The sequence below is a fragment of the Gigantopelta aegis genome, chromosome 11 (genome assembly GCF_016097555.1).
Source record: "Gigantopelta aegis isolate Gae_Host chromosome 11, Gae_host_genome, whole genome shotgun sequence".
NCBI classification, from domain to species: Eukaryota; Metazoa; Mollusca; class Gastropoda; order Neomphalida; family Peltospiridae; genus Gigantopelta; species Gigantopelta aegis.
The window spans coordinates 12909169-12930380 of NC_054709.1; the positions used below are offsets into that span (position 1 = coordinate 12909169).

The window sequence follows — 21212 nt, forward strand, 5'->3', positions numbered from 1 at the left end:
ACCAGGGGAATAATTGTTATATATGCGTTTAAAGAGTGTTCCATGATGCATCGTTTGGTGCAAAAATCATGGCCATAGGTTAACAGAAACTGGGAGAAATTTTGACCAAGTGTGGTAGGGGTTAAAAAAAACCCCACCCACTTAATAACGGGTATGACCACCTCTTGAATTGACCACTGCAGTGCATCGCAGGCGCATAGAATTGACTAAAGTGTTGATTTCTGCCTGTGGAATATTGTTCCATTCCTGAATGAGCGCTTGACGAAGTTCGTTGACGTTAGCGGGTGGGTTGGGACGACGCCTCAATCGTCTGTCCAGACTATCCCAGACATGCTCGATGGGGTTGAGATAGCACTTTCAGCGGGCCAGTCATCAATGAAATCAATGTTATTTGTCCTAAGAAAATGTACAGTGTCTCTAGCTGTATGAGAGGTGGCATTATCATGCTGAAAAATCGAGATGTTGGCGTTGTTATGGAACAGAGGAATGACGTGATGAGCGAGAATGTCATCGCGGTAACGTTGAGCATTTAAATTGCCATCAATGACGACTAGTGGTGAACGATAACCATGGGCAATAGCTGCCCAGACCATGACACAACCCCCACCCCCGAAACGATCTCGTTCAAGAAGACAACAGTCAGTATAGCGTTCATTTCTCCTACGGTAGACGCGCACCCTGCCATCACCACGTTGTAAAGAAAATCTGGATTCATCCGAAAAAAGAACGGTATTCCACCGTCGCCGTATCCAACGAGTGTGTACACGTGCCCAATTAAGATGATTTAGACGATGACGTTGCGTTAAAACGCATCCGACGTAAGGACGTCGTGCATGTAAACCGTTCTCCCGCAGACGATTACGAACAGTTTGCCCACTGATTCGGTTATTATGAAGCCCAGGGGCCATGTTCCCGAAGCTGTCGGTCGTTATGCCCTAGCGACGTCGCAAAAGTACAATAACGACACCATAACGATACGCTGAACGACAGTTAGTCGAACGTGCAGTTACAGTATCGTTATACTGTCGTTGGAAGCATGTCGTAACATGGGAAATCCCTGTGTCGTTTGGTACAGAGGTGCGTCATTTGGGGAATCTGGGATCAACATATCTTTGCAAATGTTCTCAAGAACAGCAGTTGCAATGATGACAAAGACACATCGCTCTGGAATAAACATCATGCATCTTCACGACTTATGTAGGCAGCGCCATCTTGATTTCCACACACCAAAATGCCCTCTCGCAGGAGCTTGTAGTGGTTTTGTGGGCTCTGTTCTGTTGTATGCCCTTTCTTGTCGTGATGCCGGCTGCAAGAACGGAATAATTAGCCATGGTCTAATAGGGTATCCTATTTCCCCTAATAACATACCCCGTCAACTTGACCATTCTCAAACAATTCCGCCATTCCACTATTTCTCCATATCAATGCATCATGTGTTGCACCAGGCCATTTTGTCACGATGTTCAAGAAAACACCTGTGACGGTACATGCTCTTAAGTTTGTTTCGCCTGTGGCGATTTTAATTGTGTTAGAGGGCCGTGTGCAGTTTCATTGCACTTAAGCCCAGATGGGCAACTTGTTACGTAATACTTCGCGCGATCGGACATTCCAATATGCACTTAGTCCAGCTGTGGAGGCCATGTGGCGAGTAGTTACGTAATACCTCTGCGAGTGCGGGTTTTACAACCGTGATTGGCGACGATGGCGTCAGTAAGTCTGACGATCAGAGAGAAATAATACCGACTCTAGTAGAGTTGGAATATGAGATGATAGATGAGGTACCGCCTTGTACCCCCAGGCAAAATCCTGATTTATAATAAATAGCTAGTGTTTTAGAGATATCGGGAGAACGAGAAAAGGACGGCTCCCAGGGAACGTTAGTCCGTTTGGACATTGGTAAATATTTTCTGCTCTGTGTATAACCTTGATGTGATTGATGTGACTTTAAATATTTTAAAACTGTATATACCAATATTCTTTAGACAGTGTCTTCGGTCATCTGACGAAGTAAATCGTAGACTTTTTGTTCTAACATTATAGGAGTATTTGGTAATATAAAGCTTAGCCAGTCATCCTAGCGGACCTAGGTACACTGTAGGTTATTGTCTTTATTGTGATTGGTACCAGTATTAATTCTGTGTTACAAGGTTACTGAATGAGTAGTTAGGGTTAATTAAAAATTAACCCGTTAGGAATAGAGCTGTAATTCCTTTATTAATTAAGTTCCCCTGGAAGCGTTCCTAAATTATCACACGTTACTGAACGAGTAGTAAGGGTTAATTAAAAATTAACCAGTTAGGAATGGTGTTGTAATTCCTTTATTAATTAACTTCTCCTGGAAGCGTTTCTCAATTATCACACGTGTGGGTGTGGTGTAACGGTGAAGGGATTCGCATATTGTGTAACTAGACACCTAGAGATTAACTAATTAAGTGATCAGTTCTGGGTTGTTATTATTGCTGTTATTAATTAACTACTACGGCTGTACATTTGTCAGCGTAGATTAATACAGATTTCAAAGTGTATTGTGTTTTTGTTGTGTTTTCTAGAGAACTAACGTGCTATAATAATATATACTTTATATAAGATCGTATCTCTGATCGTATCTCTGATCATACCTAAGACGAGCCATACTAGGGTTTAACAGCCTGTTACAGAGAGATCTAATAGATATACAGTTAGGAGAGATATTTTGATAATCGTGTTTTATTCAGTTACGGGAATTATAGAATCCCCGTGACAGGAGTAGAAAATTGGGGCGCTCGTCCGGGATCTGAAACGGGACATGCATATTTAAAAAAGTATTGTTTGTAAATGGGGGCTTTATAAATTAATTTTTACAAATTTACTCGAAGTAGCACGTTGTTCACTAGAAAATTAATTAATAATAAGTGCGTCATATCTAAACATGGATAAGAATTTGCTGGATAGGCCTACGCTCAGTGTAGTGGAGATTAAGCGAGCACGTAAGGCCGAGTTAGTTGAAATCGCGGGTGAGCGAGAAATTGATTTAACATCAGCTAAAACTTTAGGTGATATAAAGACAATTATTATCCAGGAAGTTTTTGGTGATAGGCCTGTTATGGAAGACAGTGAGATTGTTCCAGAGATAGAGATAAATGAGTTAAGTGTGGAACAACAATTAGCTTTTAAAAAGCTTGAGTACGAAAGAGAAGAGAAAGAGAGAGAAAGAGAAGAACGTGCATTAGATAAAGAGAAAGAAGAGAGAGATAGAGATAGAGAAGAGAAAGAGAGAGAAAGAGAAGAACGTGCATTAGATAGAGATAGGGATAGAGAAGATAGAGAGAGGGATAGAGAGAGAGAGAGAGAGAGAGAGAGAGAGAGAGAGAAGAGAAGAGAGGGATAGAGAAGATAGACATAGGGATAGAGAATTCCAGTTAGAAAAATTAAAGGTGGAACATGAGTTAAAGTTGAATACTGAAGAAGTCAGACGAGAAGCCGGAAATGGGTTTAACATGTCGAAGGCTTATAGATCAGTGCCGGTATTTGATGACCAGGAGGTAGATATGTTCTTTCAACTTTTTGAACGGGCCGCTAAGCAGCTAAATTGGCCGCAGTCTAAGTGGACATTGTTAGCCGTGTCTAAGTTTAAGGGGAAGGCTAGTATAGCTTATAATTCAATGAGTGATGAGCGAGCAAGTCAGTACGACCTGGTTAAGGCTGCGGTGTTGAGGGCGTATGAATTACGACCTGAGGATTATCGTTTACGGTATAGCGAGTTGAGAAAAACGCAGGGTCAGTCTTATAGTGAGTTTGTGGCTAAGAAGGCAGGGATGTTTGATAAATGGGTTGTTTCTCATCAGGTAGAGTCATATACCGAGTTACGGGAGTTGTTGATCTTACAGGACATTAAAAATGGATTACCAGTTAGCTTACGTATTCACTTAGAGGATCGTGAAGTCAAAAAGATAGAGGAGGCAGGCATAGTGGCAGATGATTACGTGTTAATACACAAAGCTCAGGCAGTACCGGGTAGCTCTTTACAACAGGGTGATAAGAAGAAATTTCAGCCAGGTTTTCCCGGGAAAGTAACTATCGGGGAGAGTCATCTAGTTGGTCAGCTAGTCAGGCAAGGAATGTACCTGGTGGGCAAAGTAAGGATAGGCCTGCATTATCAGCCAATGCACGAACTTTTCGTCCACATTGCAGTTACTGTAAAAAGGATAACCATCTTATCGGGGACTGTTTTAAAAGGAAACGCGATAATGCGCAAGTGGTCGGTTTAGTGAGGTCAGCTCCGTTAGCGAGAGAGTTAATGGTTAGTCCCATGGCAGAGAAAGTAAACCCGTATGTGTCCACTGGTATGGTTTGTGATGTGAAACAAGAGTTGTGTCCTAAGGCAATATCAATCTATAGAGATACCGGGTGTAGTCAGAGTCTGATAACGCAAGAGTGTTTAGCTGGTATTGAAAATTCAGACATAGGACGTAGTTTGGTTTTAACCTCGGTTACTGGAGAAAATATGGTTGTCAGGTTACATAAGGTTTTCTTGTGTTCGAAGTTTGTGACGGGACCAGTCGTTATGGGTGTTGTGAAGGACTTGCCTGTTGAAAACATAGGAGTTTTGTTGGGTAATGATTTGACTAGTCAGTGTTGTCAGCCGACATGTGACCAATTGTTAATGAAAGACAGCCCTTTACCCATAAAAGAGTATGAGGTTGGTGAGATTAGTTATCCTGCGTGTGTAAAGACTAGGGCTATGGCCAGTAGGTTAGCACAAGACGCAGAGGATATTTGTGATTTGTCTGATACGTGTGTGAGCCATGAAATTGGAGTGGATGAGGTTATCAGTAAAATGGTAGATAAGTCAACTGAGGAATTAAATGTGGTGGGACCTGTTGATCTCCCGCAGAGGGGAATTGAACCAGTTGTCTTTGATAGAGGGGATTTTCCTTGTACTAGACAAGAGTTAATTCTAGAGCAGGGGGCTGATCCAAATTTGTTGGCAGCTCGCACTACCTTGTTAACTGTGGACAAGGGAGTATTGATAAATAAAAGAGTTAGGGATAGGAGGTTGCCGGCGACCGAACTAGCTAGGAAGCAACTGAGCCATGCTCAGAGCAAAATAAAAACAGTGTTTGATAGGAAGGCTAAGAGTCGGGAATTTAAACCAGGGGATAAGGTGCCGCTGTACCTTCCCATTAAACGGGGTTCATTACAGAACAGGTATTTCGGTCCCTATGTTGTGCACAAACGAGTTAATGAGACAGGGTATGTGATAAACACTCCTGATACGGTTAGGAAAAGTAGGTATTGTCACATCAATTTGCTAAAAGGTTATTTTGACAGACTGCCGATAGTTCCAGAGAGACCGGTCCAAATTGAGAGACACTCAATTTCCTGTGATGACGTCAAGACTGCGGAGATCAAGTTGGCCAACGGCCAGATTCTAACAGACTTGAACCCCCAGCGAGCAAAGCTGACTACGTCGAAACAAGACAATGTTTCCATTTGTCAGAACCTTCCAACGATTACCAACACCTTAAGCCAGGATGTGCGCTTGGAACCTAACGCTACACCGATTCGACAGCATGCCTATCGGAGAAAACCTGGAAAACGTGCGACGCTGAAAAAGAAGGAAACGAATTTTCATTGGTCAGGTGAATGCGAGAAGTCATTCAACCGTCTCAAGCAGAGGCGCTACTCGTCTCCCGTGATGGCAGCACCAGACTACCGAGTGCCTTTCAAGCTAGCTGTGGATGCCAGTGACGTGGGTGCCGGAGCTGTGCTGTTCCCAGAAGACGAAGACGGACTGGACCATCCTAATGAAAGCCACCAACCAGAGAGTTTTGAGGTGGAGTCTTCTTCTGCAAGAATACCCAACTACCATTGAACATATCAAGGGCACATCCAATGTAATCGCTGATGCCCTGTCCCGAAGTTGAACGTTATGATAATGTGTTGACATTCTTTATTTCTGTTTTGTTTATATATATTGTATTTGTATACCAGGGACTCAGAGACTCAGTGTGATTACTGGTAGTCACCTTATTATTACATGTGTTATAAATGCCCGTATGCGTCGGTTAACGCACATTTTTGTTTTAATGTAGTATATTTCCCTATTCCTAGAGTAGAGGAAATATCCTTTTTGAGGTGGGGGTGTGTGACGGTACATGCTCTTAAGTTTGTTTCGCCTGTGGCGATTTTAATTGTGTTAGAGGGCCGTGTGCAGTTTCATTGCACTTAAGCCCAGATGGGCAACTTGTTACGTAATACTTCGCGCGATCGGACATTCCAATATGCACTTAGTCCAGCTGTGGAGGCCATGTGGCGAGTAGTTACGTAATACCTCTGAGAGTGCGGGTTTTACAACCGTGATTGGCGACGATGGCGTCAGTAAGTCTGACGATCAGAGAGAAATAATACTGATTCTAGTAGAGTTGGAATATGAGATGATACGTGAGGTACCGCCTTGTACCCCCAGGCAAAATCCTGATTTATAATAAATAGCTAGTGTTTTAGAGATATCGGGAGAACGAGAAAAGGACGGCTCCCAGGGAACGTTAGTCCGTTTGGACATTGGTAAATATTTTCTGCTCTGTGTATAACCTTGATGTGATTGATGTGACTTTAAATATTTTAATACTGTATATACCAATATTCTTTAGACAGTGTCTTCGGTCATCTGACGAAGTAAATCGTAGACTTTTTGTCTAACATTATAGGAGTATTTGGTAATATAAAGCTTAGCCAGTCATCCTAGCGGACCTAGGTACACTGTAGGTTATTGTCTTTATTGTGATCGGTACCAGTATTAATTCTGTGTTACAAGGTTACTGAATGAGTAGTTAGGGTTAATTAAAAATTAACCCGTTAGGAATAGAGCTGTAATTCCTTTATTAATTAAGTTCCCCTGGAAGCGTTCCTAAATTATCACACGTTACTGAACGAGTAGTAAGGGTTAATTAAAAATTAACCAGTTAGGAATGGTGTTGTAATTCCTTTATTAATTAACTTCTCCTGGAAGCGTTTCTCAATTATCACACGTGTGGGTGTGGTGTAACGGTGAAGGGATTCGCATATTGTGTAACTAGACACCTAGAGATTAACTAATTAAGTGATCAGTTCTGGGTTGTTATTATTGCTGTTATTAATTAACTACTACGGCTGTACATTTGTCAGCGTAGATTAATACAGATTCCAAAGTGTATTGTGTTTTTGTTGTGTTTTCTAGAGAACTAACGTGCTATAATAATATATACTTTATATAAGATCGTATCTCTGATCATACCTAGAGACGAGCCATACTAGGGTTTAACTGCCTGTTACAGAGAGATCTAATAGATATACAGTTAGGAGAGATATTTTGATAATCGTGTTTTATTCAGTTACGGGAATTATAGAATCCCCGTGACAACACCATTAGCTGACAATATGCACTGAACGTCGACAGCATGGCATTGTTTGTAGCTGACATACAAGTGTTCGTCACGTGGAGGGCCTTGCACTGGGATGAGGGTTCCATCTAAGGCCCCGAGAACGTTGGGAAAATTTGCCAATTTATAGAAATCTTCGTTTGTGTTTCTCATTTCAGCATCCGTGTAAGGCTAATACCATGTGCATCACCTGTTACTGCCTGAAAACTTCCTATAGCATAATAGCGTAGGGCTGCTACAATTTGTATCGACACAGGTAATGCACCATTTCTGTGCGTCGTCTCTCGAGATCCACTTGCACAGATACAATATTCCTCTCCTATTCATTCTGTATGCGTCTTGTAATATGTAGTCAAGAGGATTATTTCTATCCCTCAAGACTCTTGGCACCGTCCGTTTTCTTCTAAAATGGCCATTCCGTAGCATTACAACCATCGCAGTTGTCATTTTACAGGATGTCGAATGTTGACACTGAATCGTACGATTAAAACAATATTCTGTGTTTTTCATGCTCATCTACGACAAACATTTTACTTTACGACACTAACAACAGGGTAGGAGCTAACGATATCGTTAGTAACTGACACCCGGAACGACACTTTCTGGCACATCAACTGTTCCTCCACGACGGCTTAACGATGTCGTTATGTGTAACGATAGCTTCGGGAATATGGCCCCAGGTGTGTTAGCAGCAGTAGCAGTGGCAGTTTGGAATCGATTGCGCAAATGCGTGTTCATGATATAGCGGTCTTGACCACGCGTTGTAACACGCGGACGTCCACGACGTTGCAAGTCGTTGGTGCTTCCTGTCGTTCGAAATCTTACGCGAAGATTTTGTATCGCTCGACTAGAACTCCCAACATGCCTTGCAACGTCTTCTGTCGACATGCCAGCATTAAGCATGCCAATCGCCCGTTCGCGTAAATTATTGGGTATTCTTGGCATACTAAAAATGCTACAATGTAAAAAAACGTTGTTTTTTTTTTTACAAATTTTGAAGCGTTTTCATTCACTTGACAACAATGTCAGTATGACAAGTAAAACAAATTGACCGAATACTATACGGGACATGTCGAACCATGCATGCACGTGCAAATTGAATTTCACGTTGTCGACGATTAACTGTGCAAAAATAATCGATAAAATTCATGAATCCTGATAATACAGCTCAAGGCTAATACTACCTATATAATTTCATTACACAATGAATTCTTTAACACAACAAATACTATATGTACAAATCGGAAGTTTCTTTTTTTGTTCAGTATATTAATGGTTGCATAGTAGCAAAGAAGAGAGTTCCATGTCAAAGTTCGATGTGCCTGATGAAATATTTACGGAGTAAAAGCAGCTGTGCGTGTGATTGGTAGTAATATGTGACATTGATTTATCTGTGCAAATACTATTATCCACGGACAATAAATAAATACACTTTTATTTGTTATACAGTTATGCAGATTATACACCAGAGGTTAAAACTAATGTGGGGTACCCCAAAAAATGGAACTGCAATTTTCAGCAAAAATGATGGTAATTGCTATTAAAAACATTAATTAAATCTCTTAAATGGTATGTGACCCCCCATTTTCTTGCAGGTAGATTAGATGTGAGGTGCCAGTGTTGATACGCTGCTTATATCAGTTTTATTAGTAAACGTTAACATTATCGGCAATAGGAATTGATTTGGTCTATTAGAATCTAGAGGTGCACGGAACTTTTGATGGAGAAGTTAACACCACAAGTCCTGTGATTGGTTATAAATGTGAATGTGTTGGTTGTAAAAAAAAAAAGAAGTTTCATCTGTGCAAAAAATGTATGCAATTTTATTTCATCTAGTACCACTGTCTCCAAGTGGCCTTGCACTTAAAACATGTACGAGGTACCTGTAAAAATATGTACTCAAATTTTGTGCGGAACTAGGGTAGTCATAGACGTTACCAGTTATTTCCGATTGATGCACTGCATGTGGGAGTTTTAGCCATATATGTTGCTGTTGTCGTCTATGGGATTTGATTTGGTAGTATACACCCTAAAGCACCCATATTACCCAACTCCACTAATAAGAGATGCAAAAAAAAAAAAAAAACCCCACCAAAAACCCCCAACCCAACAACAAAAACCCCCAATCCAACAACAGAAACGCCATATATTTATGTATTAAATTTTCTTTATTTCAGTCACACACTGAAACTATCAATCAAAAGTAATCTACTTTTATTGTAATACAAACATTTAAAAAAAAAAAGAAGAAAAAAAGTTAAAGTACTAAAGCAAAATAATCCTTATCGACTGTAAACATTTAAAAGATGAAAAAACTAATCACAAAACTTGTTGGACTGAAACCATTTATTACAGTACCGGTACTACTACCGGGCGGTACACAGTGTAACATACGAATATTAATTAGTCGAAATAAGTGAAAATGTTAAGACACCAAACAGCTGTAATTTAAAATGTGTGGTGTTAAAATATTCCTCTCCTGTGTGGGTTAGGATCCTCCCTGCGAGTAAATGTCCACACACCCTGACCCTCCCTCATTTTTACACTACTGGAGGGGACACCTTGTTTTTGTTGAGTTTTTGTTCTTTTAAATAGTTTATTCACTGGTATCACTAATCCACAAATCTGTTTAGCATTACAAAAGAATCAGCTTAAAATTTGAATAACAATTTGAATTTTAAAAAATTTCCCCCATTCCAACCAGTGCCTCACTACTGGTATATCAAAGATTGTGGTATGTGTTATCCCACTTGTGGGGGGAAATCCATGTAAAAGATCCCTTGCTGCTGGTGTTACTATGGCTACAGACTATAGATAGTCCATTTAATGCTTTTATTAAAAACAATTGGGGGCTCATCACCCCCTTTTCAAACAGCCAAGTAATACTATTAAAAAAAACAAATAACACAAAACAAATTCAGTTACTCATTGAGCATAAGAACAAATAAAACACAATGCATGTAATCGTTCTGAATTCATAAAACAGAAATGGACAATGGGAGGTAACTCTTGCAGCCGGAGTACCATCCTGCCATAACCTGTCCATGAAAATAAAGTCCGTATATATATTTGTTAAAGGAACAAGTTCAATGATTAAAAACATTCACACACACATAATAACTCTACATGTAAGTAGTAAATCACAAACTTACAAATCACACATACAGTGATTTTAATTGTGTTAAAAGTAATAATTATAAATTTTAATGATGATTGTAATTAAAAAAAATGATACATGAAAAACAGACAAATTTGTACAATTAGAAGACTGGACAACAGTTTGCCAACAATGCTGTCAGTCATCTTTCCCGATCCTTATTATCTACATATTTTAACTTACTGTGCACTTTCCCCCCATCTCCACTACCCCCCACCCCCCACTCCAACCCTCCCTGGTGATTTGTTTTACTTGTTAATTCTACCGCCACTTTATAATTATACACTTAAAGAACTCAAGTTTTACAATATTAAACTGATGTTATTTTAAAGCAATTCATTATAGATTTTTTGACGGTATAATTATAGAACAACAATATTTAAAGTTTTATTGATAACATATTTTGTCATATGTATGAACTAGAAATAAGTTTTAAAAAATTATCTACTGGCCAAATTACAAAGAACTGCATTGAAATAGGGTGTGCATGTAGCAGGGCTCGAAATTAACAATGGCCCAGACAGCAATTGCTTGCTGCTGGATACAAATTATTACCGTCATAATGTTTAGTTTTTAAATTAGCAGACTCCCACTTTCTTTCTCCCACTGAAATCATAAACTGCAACGGTCAATATACATGTATCTGTAACTGAGGTTCCATAGGAAACTCACACAACATTCCCTCCCCAACCCTTCCCTTCCCTCCCCTCCCGTCCCCATTTACAATTTCCTCTAACAGTTTGCTGTAGTTGTAATAATTAACCCAGTGGTGATGAGCGTCATCCCTGCATCTCCATGGGGAACATGCTTTGATACCCTCCACAATAACACCCCCACCCCCACAACACCCCCACCATCAACTTACAATGTAATTAACCCAGGAGAGAAAATCCTTGATGAACAGCATCACTGCATCTGGATGGGGAACATGCTTCGATATACCCCACAATAACACCCCCACCCCCACAACACCTCCACCCCCAACTTAAATGTAATTAAACCAAGAGAGAAAATACTGGATGATCAGCATCACTGTGTCTCCACGGAACTTGCTTCGATACCACCCACAATAACACTCCTGCCCCCGCTTACAATGTCAATTTCTTGTAATTAAACTGCATCTCGACAGGCAACTTGCATCGATACCCTTCCCCTTCCCCCCAACCCCTTTACTGATCTCTGCAATAACACCCCACCCCTCACTTAAATCTCAATTTCTTGCAGTGGTAAGTGATCAATATTCCTGTGGCTCTTACTCCAATATCTCCCTCCCTCCCCCCTCACCCATCCCTCTTACAATGTCGATTTGCTGTAGCTGTAATTAAAATCACGAGAGTAAAATCGCTGATGACGATCATCATCATCGTCACTGCGTCTCGACAGGGAACTCGTCCTGGTCGACGGGTTTCATCACCCAGACTCCGAGCAGGTTCTTCTGGAATGCCTTGTACAGCGCCTGCTTCATCAGCTGGTAGTCGATGTTCGCCGCCTTCGCCTCCGAATACATCACCGGCTTCGCCGCCACACTCTGGCTCGTCAGCGATGGCAACTGGCCATACAGCCGGTAGAACAGCTGGAAGAGCGCCTGCTTGCAGAGCCGCGAGGTGCCGCCATTCTCCAGCTTGCCCGTCATCGCGTTGACGACTTCGAGGTCGTTGTCGCCCACGCACCAGTTGACGCTGAAGTTGGGCGCCTTCCCCGGCTGTCTGCTCTCCGGGTTGCTGATGCCGCTGAGGTAGGGCCGGCTCACGTAGTACGGCATGCGGATGTCATCCACGCCGTTGGTGCGGTTGTAGACGGCGCGGGCCAGGTGGTCGCCGTGGTACAGGCTGCCGATGACGATGCTGTCGAAGTAGATGGGCTCGATGAAGTGGCTCAACAGAGCACCTGAAAGAACAATCGTAGATTGATGTTTTAATTAACAACATTATTTATTAATCATCTAATAATAAACTATTGAATGTCAAACATTTTATAAATCGGACAGTCTTTGAAGCTAATCCATATTTGTTTCCCATTACTAGCACAATATCTTTTATACACATGTGTGCATTTTCCCCAGACAGGACAGCACATTCCATGGCTTGCAATATACCAGTCATGAGGAACTGGTTGGAACACGTGGGGGTGGGGGGGGGTGGGGGGGTGGGAGAGAGAAGAAAGAGACTTATGCCATTTTCCTTCATCTTTCACTTTCTGGTGTGGAAATAAAGTTAAAGTTTGTTTTGTTTACCACCACTATAACATTGATTTATAAATCATTGGCTATTGGATGGAAGGAAATGTTTTACTTAACAACTCACTCAACACATTTTATTTACGGTTATATGGCGTCGGACAAATGGTTAAGGACCACACAAATATTGAGAGAGGAAACCCACTGTCGCCACTTCATGGATTACTCTTTTCGCTTAGCAGCAAGGGATCTTTTATATGCACCATCTCACAGACAGGATAGCACATACCACGGTCTTTGATATACCAGTCGTGGTGCACTGGCTGGAACTAGAAATAGCCCAATAGGCCCACCAACATGGATCGATCCCAAACTGACCGTGCATCAAGTGAGTGCGTTACCACTGGACTATGTTCCACCCCTAAAGGATAGTACATACCCAACAACAAGAATCGATCCCAAACTGACCGTGCATCAAGTGAGCACGTTACCACTGGACTATGTCCCACCCCTAACGGATAGTACATACCCAACAACAAGAATCGATCCCAAACTGACCGTGCATCAAGTGAGTGCGTTACCACTGGGATATGTCCCACCCCTAAAGGATAGTACATACCCAACAACAAGAATCGATCCCAAACCGACCGTGCATCAAGTGAGTGCGTTACCACTGGGATATGTTCTGCCCCTCAAACATTTTATAGTTCGGACATGTAGACTTCAAAGAAAATCTACATTGTTTCTCCATTAGCAACAAGAGATCTTTTAAATGCACATTCCACAGATAGGACAGCACACACCATGGCTTTTGATATATCAGTTGTGAGGCACTGGTTGGGACTAGGGGGGGGGGGGGGACCCACACTGAGGTGTCGTTAAATAAACATTCCACTTTCTTTCCTGTCTCACTCTCTAGTGTGGAAATATGCACATCGGGGTTAACCAAGAATTCCTGTGGTTTTTCTTTCTGCTATACTCAATCTGGCCCCAGCTGTGGTTTATAGGTAGCACTAAACCAAATAATTTCCTGCTGGGTCAAAGTTCGAGGTGCACGGAACTTTTGATTGAGAAGTTAACACCACAAGTCCTGTGATTGGTTATAAATGTGAGTATGTTGGTTGTAAAAAAAATTAGTTTCATCTGGGCTAAAAATGTATGCAATTTTATTTGATCTAGTACCACTGTGTCAAGTAGCCTTGTGCTTGAAACATGTATGGGTTACCTGTAAAAAAAAAATAAGTACTTAAATTTTGAATGAATGAATGTTTAACGACACCCCAGCACAAAAATACACATCGCACATTGGGTGTCACAAATGTTAAGTATATGAAAATAGGGTGTTACAGAAACATCTGGTCATATCAAAAATGAGCCATGAAAGGTACCATTTTCTGCAGTTAATACTTTGAGGTAGCGGTTGTAGTACTGATATTCATAGATCGTAGTTTGGATGATATTGCATATAGTGTTTTTAAACACAAACGTTAACATGATCGCCTATAGAATTTTATTTGGTATAGTCCAACCTATAAGCACATCATTAACCAAGAATTCCTGTTTTTCCTCTCTGCTACACTCCATGTGGCCCCTGCTGTGGTTTATAATGAACAAATTACAACACAGAGTGCCTCAATCACATTCTCAGCTGTTGTGGCAGAGAATACAGGCATCGAAATAAGCACCGACCTGTGTGTTGTAATGGTTATGCCTTCGGATATAAAGCTGGAAGGTACAGGGTTTCGCAGCCCGGTACCAGCTCCCACCCAGAGTGAGTTTTAACGACTCAGTGGGTAGATGTATGACCACTACGCTGACTTCTCTTTCACTAACCATTAACAACTAACCCACTGTTCTGGACAGACAGCCCAGATAGCTGAGCAAGGTTTCTGCCAGAGAGTGAAACGGGTATCGCGCCATACCCCAAAAATGTAGCAGATTCCACCCCCCCCCCCCCCCACCCTCCAAAGTTAACCTTTTGATAAAATTAATTACTTTATCATTACTGTATGATTTTCTTAACCCTAACCCTAAAAGTAACCCATTTTCTTTCTGGGCTAGGCCCCCCATACCCCGTTGACTGTAGATGCATTCAATTCCATAGCGCCACACCCAAAAATTTCTTTCTGGCAGAAACACTGCAGAGGTGTGTGCCCAGGACAGCATGCTTGAACCTTAATTGGATATAAACACGGAAATAAGAGGTTTATTTTCTTTAACGACACCACTAGAGCACATTGATTTATTAATCATTGGCTATTGGATGTCAAACATATGGTCATTTTTGACAGTCATAGAGAGGAAACCCAATTCATTTTTTCATTAGTAGCAAGGGATCTTTTATATGCACCATCCACGGAAATAAGTTGAAATGAATGAAATAAATAAGTCCATTATGAATCGATCCACGAGTTCAGTGTATAGCGCATGCCTGTAATTGTCATGGTTTTCTAAGACAACGGGCAGAAGTCTCGTAAAACAATAATAAAAATCCAGTCTGTTTTCTCTTCGTCTCTCATAAAATGGTAATATGCATCTAATCTGCTTTCTCATTACAAGTAAACGGAAGGCTTTTGTACAATGATAAGCCAGCCAGAACATTGGTTAATCAGTGGTTATTCAGAAAGAGGTATAGGATGTCGGTTATTGGATGTAAAACATTTGATTATTTTAATATACACAGTCTTGGTGAAAACCGGCTGTATTTTCCCCATTAGCAGCAAGTGATTTTTAGTATGTACTTTCTCAAAGGCAGGTACCGGCCTCGGTGGCGTCATGGTTGGGCTATCGGTCTACAGGCTGGTAGATACTGGGTTCGGATCCCAGTCGAGACATGGGATTTTTAATCCAGATACCGACTCCAAACCCTGAGTGAGTGCAAGGCTCAATGGGTAGGTGTAAACCACTTGCACTGACCAGTGATCCATAACTGGTTCAACAAAGGCCATGGTTTGTGCTATCCTGCCTGTGGGAAGCGCAAATAAAAGATCCCTTGCTGCTAATCGGAAAAAGTAGCCCATGTAGTGGCGACAGCGAGTTTCCTCTCAAAATCTGTGTGGTCCTTAACCATATGTCTGAAGCCATATAACCGTAAATAAAATGTGTTGAGTGCGTCGTTAAATAAAACATTTCTTTCTTTCTTTCTATCCTGCCTTCTATCTTCCGACTGGCAGCAAGGGATCTTTTATTTGCGCTTCCCACAGGAAGGATAGCACAAACCATGGCCTTTATTGAACCAGTTATGGATCACTGGTCAGTGCAAGTGGTTTACACCTACCCATTGAGCCTTGCGGAGCACTCGCTTAGGGTTTGGAGTCGGTATCTGGATTAAAAATCCCATGCCTCGACTGGGATCCGAATCCAGTACCTACCAGCCTGTAGACCGATGGCCTGCCACGATGCCACCTAGGCCGGTCAAAGGCAGGATAGAACCACGGCCTTTGGTATACCAGTTGTGCGTGTGGCACTAGTTAGGAGAAGAAAAACACAATCACAGAACGAGTCTATTACAGGTTTGGTCTTATTCAGAAAGAACAAGAAAAACAAATGTGGCCATTCAGCACATTATTTAATCTTTCTTACACACCTGTTGGTGAGAACATCATTTGTTATTTTTTATAACACATACTTGTTAAAGGCATACTGTCACGGATTTAAGGACCTTATTTCTCTAAAAATGGATAGTAACTAAAAATTACATCAATTGTTGGAAACTAAATCTAGCTATTGCATAACCGTAACTGAACCATGATGGAGTGAAATCCATGTCAACCCTCTCGGCAATTTTAGTTTTTGAATTATGGACCATTGCCATAATTCAATTATTTTTACAAAATATCATTAATAAATGGAGTATGGTGGTTATGAAAATGGTTGAATAAAGTACATTTAGGTACAAATCAAATTATATTTGTTCAGGTAATACTTTGTTAGACCATTAAATAGGTCAGTGTTCTGTGACAATATGCCTTTAACACATCTACGTGCGATAACTTTTTACAGATATACGACTGGCTGCTCCTAGGTCATGACAATGTCACCAATACCATACCATCCAATGAAAAAAAAAAGAACGGTCGAATCGATCACTCCATGATGTTATCCTGAAATTGACTTGTCTGTGACGCACAAGTTAACAATAAGCAGAAGGGCCGTAAATACACATGTAGGTTTTCATTGAAAAATTAAGGCATTTAAATTAATTTTTAAATTGTTTTTTTTTCAGGAGATGTAAGAAATAGAATACAACATCTGTGTCCATTAGATACCATTTATCTTACAACTCATTGTTTAAAAATGTACCCAACTCGCTTTTGCTCATTAGATATGGTTTACAGCAACTTGTTGCAAGATAAATGGAATATATATATATCTAACAGCCACTCATGTAATATTCTCCATGTATCTTTCAGAAAAAGTTTAACAACACAACAGCATATTGTTTTATCAGTGGTTATTCACAAAGTGTGTGTGTGTGTGTGTGAGTGTGTGTGTGTGTGTGTGTGTGTGTGAGTGTGTGTGTGTGTGTGTGTGTGTGAGTGTGAGTGTGAGTGTGTGTGTGTGTGAGTGTGAGTTTGAGTGTGTGTGTGTGTGTGTGTGTGTGTGGTCTGCTTAGTGATAACCCAACACATTGTTTAAATAGTGGCAATTCATAAAGGAATGCCAAATCACACCCCAACACATTGTTTGATCAGTGGTTATTGAGAAAGAACTGTTTAGTGATACTCCACCAGGGTTTTTACCATGGCATGTTGGTAATTGCTATGGTTGCCCTTCTTAGTTGGACAGCAGTGGCCCAACAATTGAGCAGCAGTGGCCCAACAATTGAACAGTAGTGGCCCAACAATTGAACAGTAGTGGCCCAATAATTGAACAGCAGTGGTCCAACAATTGAGCAGCAGTGGTCCAACAATTGAACAGCAGTGGCCCAACAATTGAGCAGCAGTGGCCCAACAATTGAGCAGCAGTGGCCCAACAATTGAGCAGCAGTGGCCCAACAATTGATCAGCAGTGGCCCAACAATTGAGCAGCAGTGGCCCAACAATTGAACAGTAGTGACCCAATAATTGAGCAGCAGTGGCCCAACAATTGAACAGCAGTAGTCCAACTAAACAGCAGTGGCCCAACAATTGGACAGCAGTGGCCCAACAATTGGACAGAAGAACCCTAACTGGTTTACCATCAGTCCTTCCCATAAGAAACAAAAAAAAGTTTTTTTTTAATATTAAAATGTGACCCAATACTCCAGCACACTGATTAAGCTGCGGCTATTCAGAAGTAAAAAAAATAAAAATAATTAAAAATTAATCATCTGCTATTGGATGTCAAACATTTGGTGATTTTTGATACATACATGTACATGTAGTTGCACATTCAAATACATGCCAATACAGGCTTGTTGCCAGAGGGTTCAGAGGGTAATATTACGTACCCTAAAATCTTGGAAATTAATGGATTTATATTCATAATTTTTAGACAAGATGTTAGAACGATAACTAATGTTTAAAATCTGTTGAAGCGCATGACAAGCAGAGTCCAATTTTAAGACACTTCAAACCCATAACAACCTAGTATGGGCATTTATGGTCTGTTTTGTTTTTATTACATACCCTCGAATTATTTTTTGACAGAAATACTTCCAGACAAGCCAGTGTTTCCCCCAGAGGGTACGATGGATAAAATTACGTACCCTAAAATCTTGGAAATTAATGGAAGGAAATGTTTTATTTAACAATGCACTCAACACATTTTATTTACTGTTATTGGGCGTTGGATGGAAATTAATGGATATATTTGTATAATTTTTTTATACATGTAGATGATTATAAAAGAACTGCTGTTTAAAACTTGTCAAAAGTACATAAAATGCAGTGTCGAATTTTTAAACACTTCAAACCTATAACCACATATTGCCCGTCCCACAGGGAACACCTTTTTTTTCATACTATGGAATTTACTACAAGTTATTTATTTCTGAGCCGAGTGTTTTCTAAATTGCACACACAAATAGCTTTTTATTTATTTCTAAAACACTTATTTTTCTTCTTACATCAATTAAAACTAGAATTATTTACAAAAAAACTATTTTCAAAAAACATTTCTGTAGGCAAATGGGACAGACTATACACTTGTGGTCTGTTTTATTTTAATTAATACCCTTGAAATAATTTTCGGGCAGAAACCCTGCCATATACGAACAATATGTTTAAACCATAATCTGATAACTGTACAAAGACGTGTGCCAACAGAAAGAAAGAAAGAAATGTTTTATTTAATGGCACACTCAACACATTGTATTTACGGTTATATGGCGTCAGACATATGGTTAAGGACCACACAGATATTGAGAGAGAAAACCCACTGTCACCACTTCATGAGCTACTCTTTTTGATTAGCAGCAAGGGATCTTTTATATGCACCATCCCACAGACAAGATAGTACATACCACGGCCTTTGATATACCAGTCGTGGAGCACTGGCTGGAACGAGAAATAGCCCAATAACGGGGATCGATCCCAAACCGACCGTGCATCGAGTGAGCGCTGTACCACTGGGCTACGTCCACCCCCACCCCGTGCCAACAGCAGCATGCTTCCACTTTAAACTGGATCCAAACAGACAATTAAATTAAAGCCACCCAAGTGAAACAGGCTCATGTGGACTGTAAACAAAAGCTCTTCTCTTGTGGGACAAACTTGGAAGAAATAGAACTGGCAATAATGTGCAAATGCAATTCCTCTTGCCGGCAATTACGACCAACAACTGTGGTGGATGTCTCAGATCGATCGTGGGAATTCCGCTGATTACTCGCACATTTTCCCCTGCCTTTTGTCTGTCCTATAATTAGAGGCAAATCAACGTTCATTTGCACTTCAGCTGGGCGCTTTTTAATGATTGTGCGTGGTCGTAATCTTGACACCGTTCTTCAGTCTTCCGTGATCAGTGCATTCTTCTCGAAGACAAATCAACATTAGTTTGCTGTTTTTGAATGATTACACTTTTGTCGGAATCTTTACACCTTTCTTCATTCGTTTTCTGTTCAGCTGGCCATTTTTCAATGATTAAGTTTTTGTCGTAATCTTGACACCGTTCTTCAGTCTTTCGTGAGCGGTTAATTCTTCTTGAAAACAAATCAACATTAGTTTGATGTTTTTGAATGATTACCATTCTTCAGTTTCCATTAATTTGCTGTTCAGCTGGCCGGTTTTTTAATGATTATGTTTTTGTCGTAAACTTTACACCATTTTTCAATCTACCGTAAGTGGTTCAATCTTCTTGAAGACAAATCAACATTTGTTAGCTGTTAAGCTAGCTATCTCTGAATAGTTATGTGGTCATAAACTTTACACCATCAGGGTTGCTGCCAGAGGGTACAGAGGGTAAAATCTTTCACAAACTACATCTACATGAATTTTCAGTTTCCATTTTCAAAACCATAACCACCTTAATTGCAAGAGGATGGAATGTAGCTCAGAAGTAAAGCGCTTGCCTGATGCGTGGTCGGTCTAGGATCAATCCCCGTCGGTGGGCTCCAGGGCTTCTAGAATTTTTTATAAAATGCACTAGCTATGGGATCAGTGATTTAAAAAATTTACTAACTAAAATTAAAAATTCACTAGCCCTACTTTACTTAAAGTTAATACAATTTTACTAAATAATAGTAATAATCAGATATGTCGCCTAAAGAGGGAGATAGAGCTTAAAAACACTAACATTGGGGGCTTGGGGTGGGGGCAGGGTATTCATATTTATGAAATAAGACTTAACTGCAACATTTGACCAAAAACAATTCACTAACCATCGGGCATGGCAATAGTAGTTATTTACTAGCCGAACATTGAATATCACTAGCCATGGGAGTGGGGCTACCATAATCTAGAAGCCCAGGTGGGCTCATTGGTCTATTTCTCATTCCAGCCAGTGCATAATGACTAGTATACCAAGGCCATGGTATGTGCTATCCTGTCTATGGGATGTTGAACATAAAAGATCCATTGCTACTAATGGAATAACGTAGTGGGTTTCCACTTCGACTATATTTCAAAATTACCAAATGTTTGAAATGATGATTAATAAATCAATATGTTCTAGTGGTGTCGTTAAACAAAACCAAATTTTAACCCTATGGATGAAGACGTATATAAGCATGAAAAATAAGTTAAGTTAATGATTATGTGGTCGTAAAGTTTACACTTCCCTGCTGCCCTCCATGATCAGTTCACTCTTCTTGAAGACATAACATAATGTTTCATTCATTTGGTTTTCAGCCGTTTTTTTATGAATCCGTGATCATAAATATGCAGGACGAAAACCATTAACAATTAAAAAAAATGGTATTTCTACTCAAGACTGTTAACACCACCATGGATGCTAACATGAGTCACCGACAAGCATTTTGCCATTAGGACCACTGTCTTTTGCCAGGAAGGAAAGAAAATTATTTTATTTAACGATGCACTAACACATTTGCAATGAATGA

General features: G+C 40.4%; 1 protein-coding gene across 3 annotated transcripts in view; it reads right to left on the reverse strand.

The window, feature by feature from the left end:
• Positions 1–9549: 9549 nt before the first annotated feature.
• The window catches only part of LOC121385166 (double-stranded RNA-specific editase 1-like), a 148318-nt gene continuing 136655 nt past the window's right edge, over positions 9550–21212 (reverse strand). For all 3 annotated transcript variants that reach the window (XM_041515712.1, XM_041515713.1, XM_041515714.1), the window contains one exon: positions 9550–12444. In XM_041515712.1, coding sequence (XP_041371646.1) covers positions 11924–12444 — 521 coding nt within the window. In that variant the 3' untranslated portion in view covers positions 9550–11923. The remainder of the gene's footprint in view (positions 12445–21212) is intronic.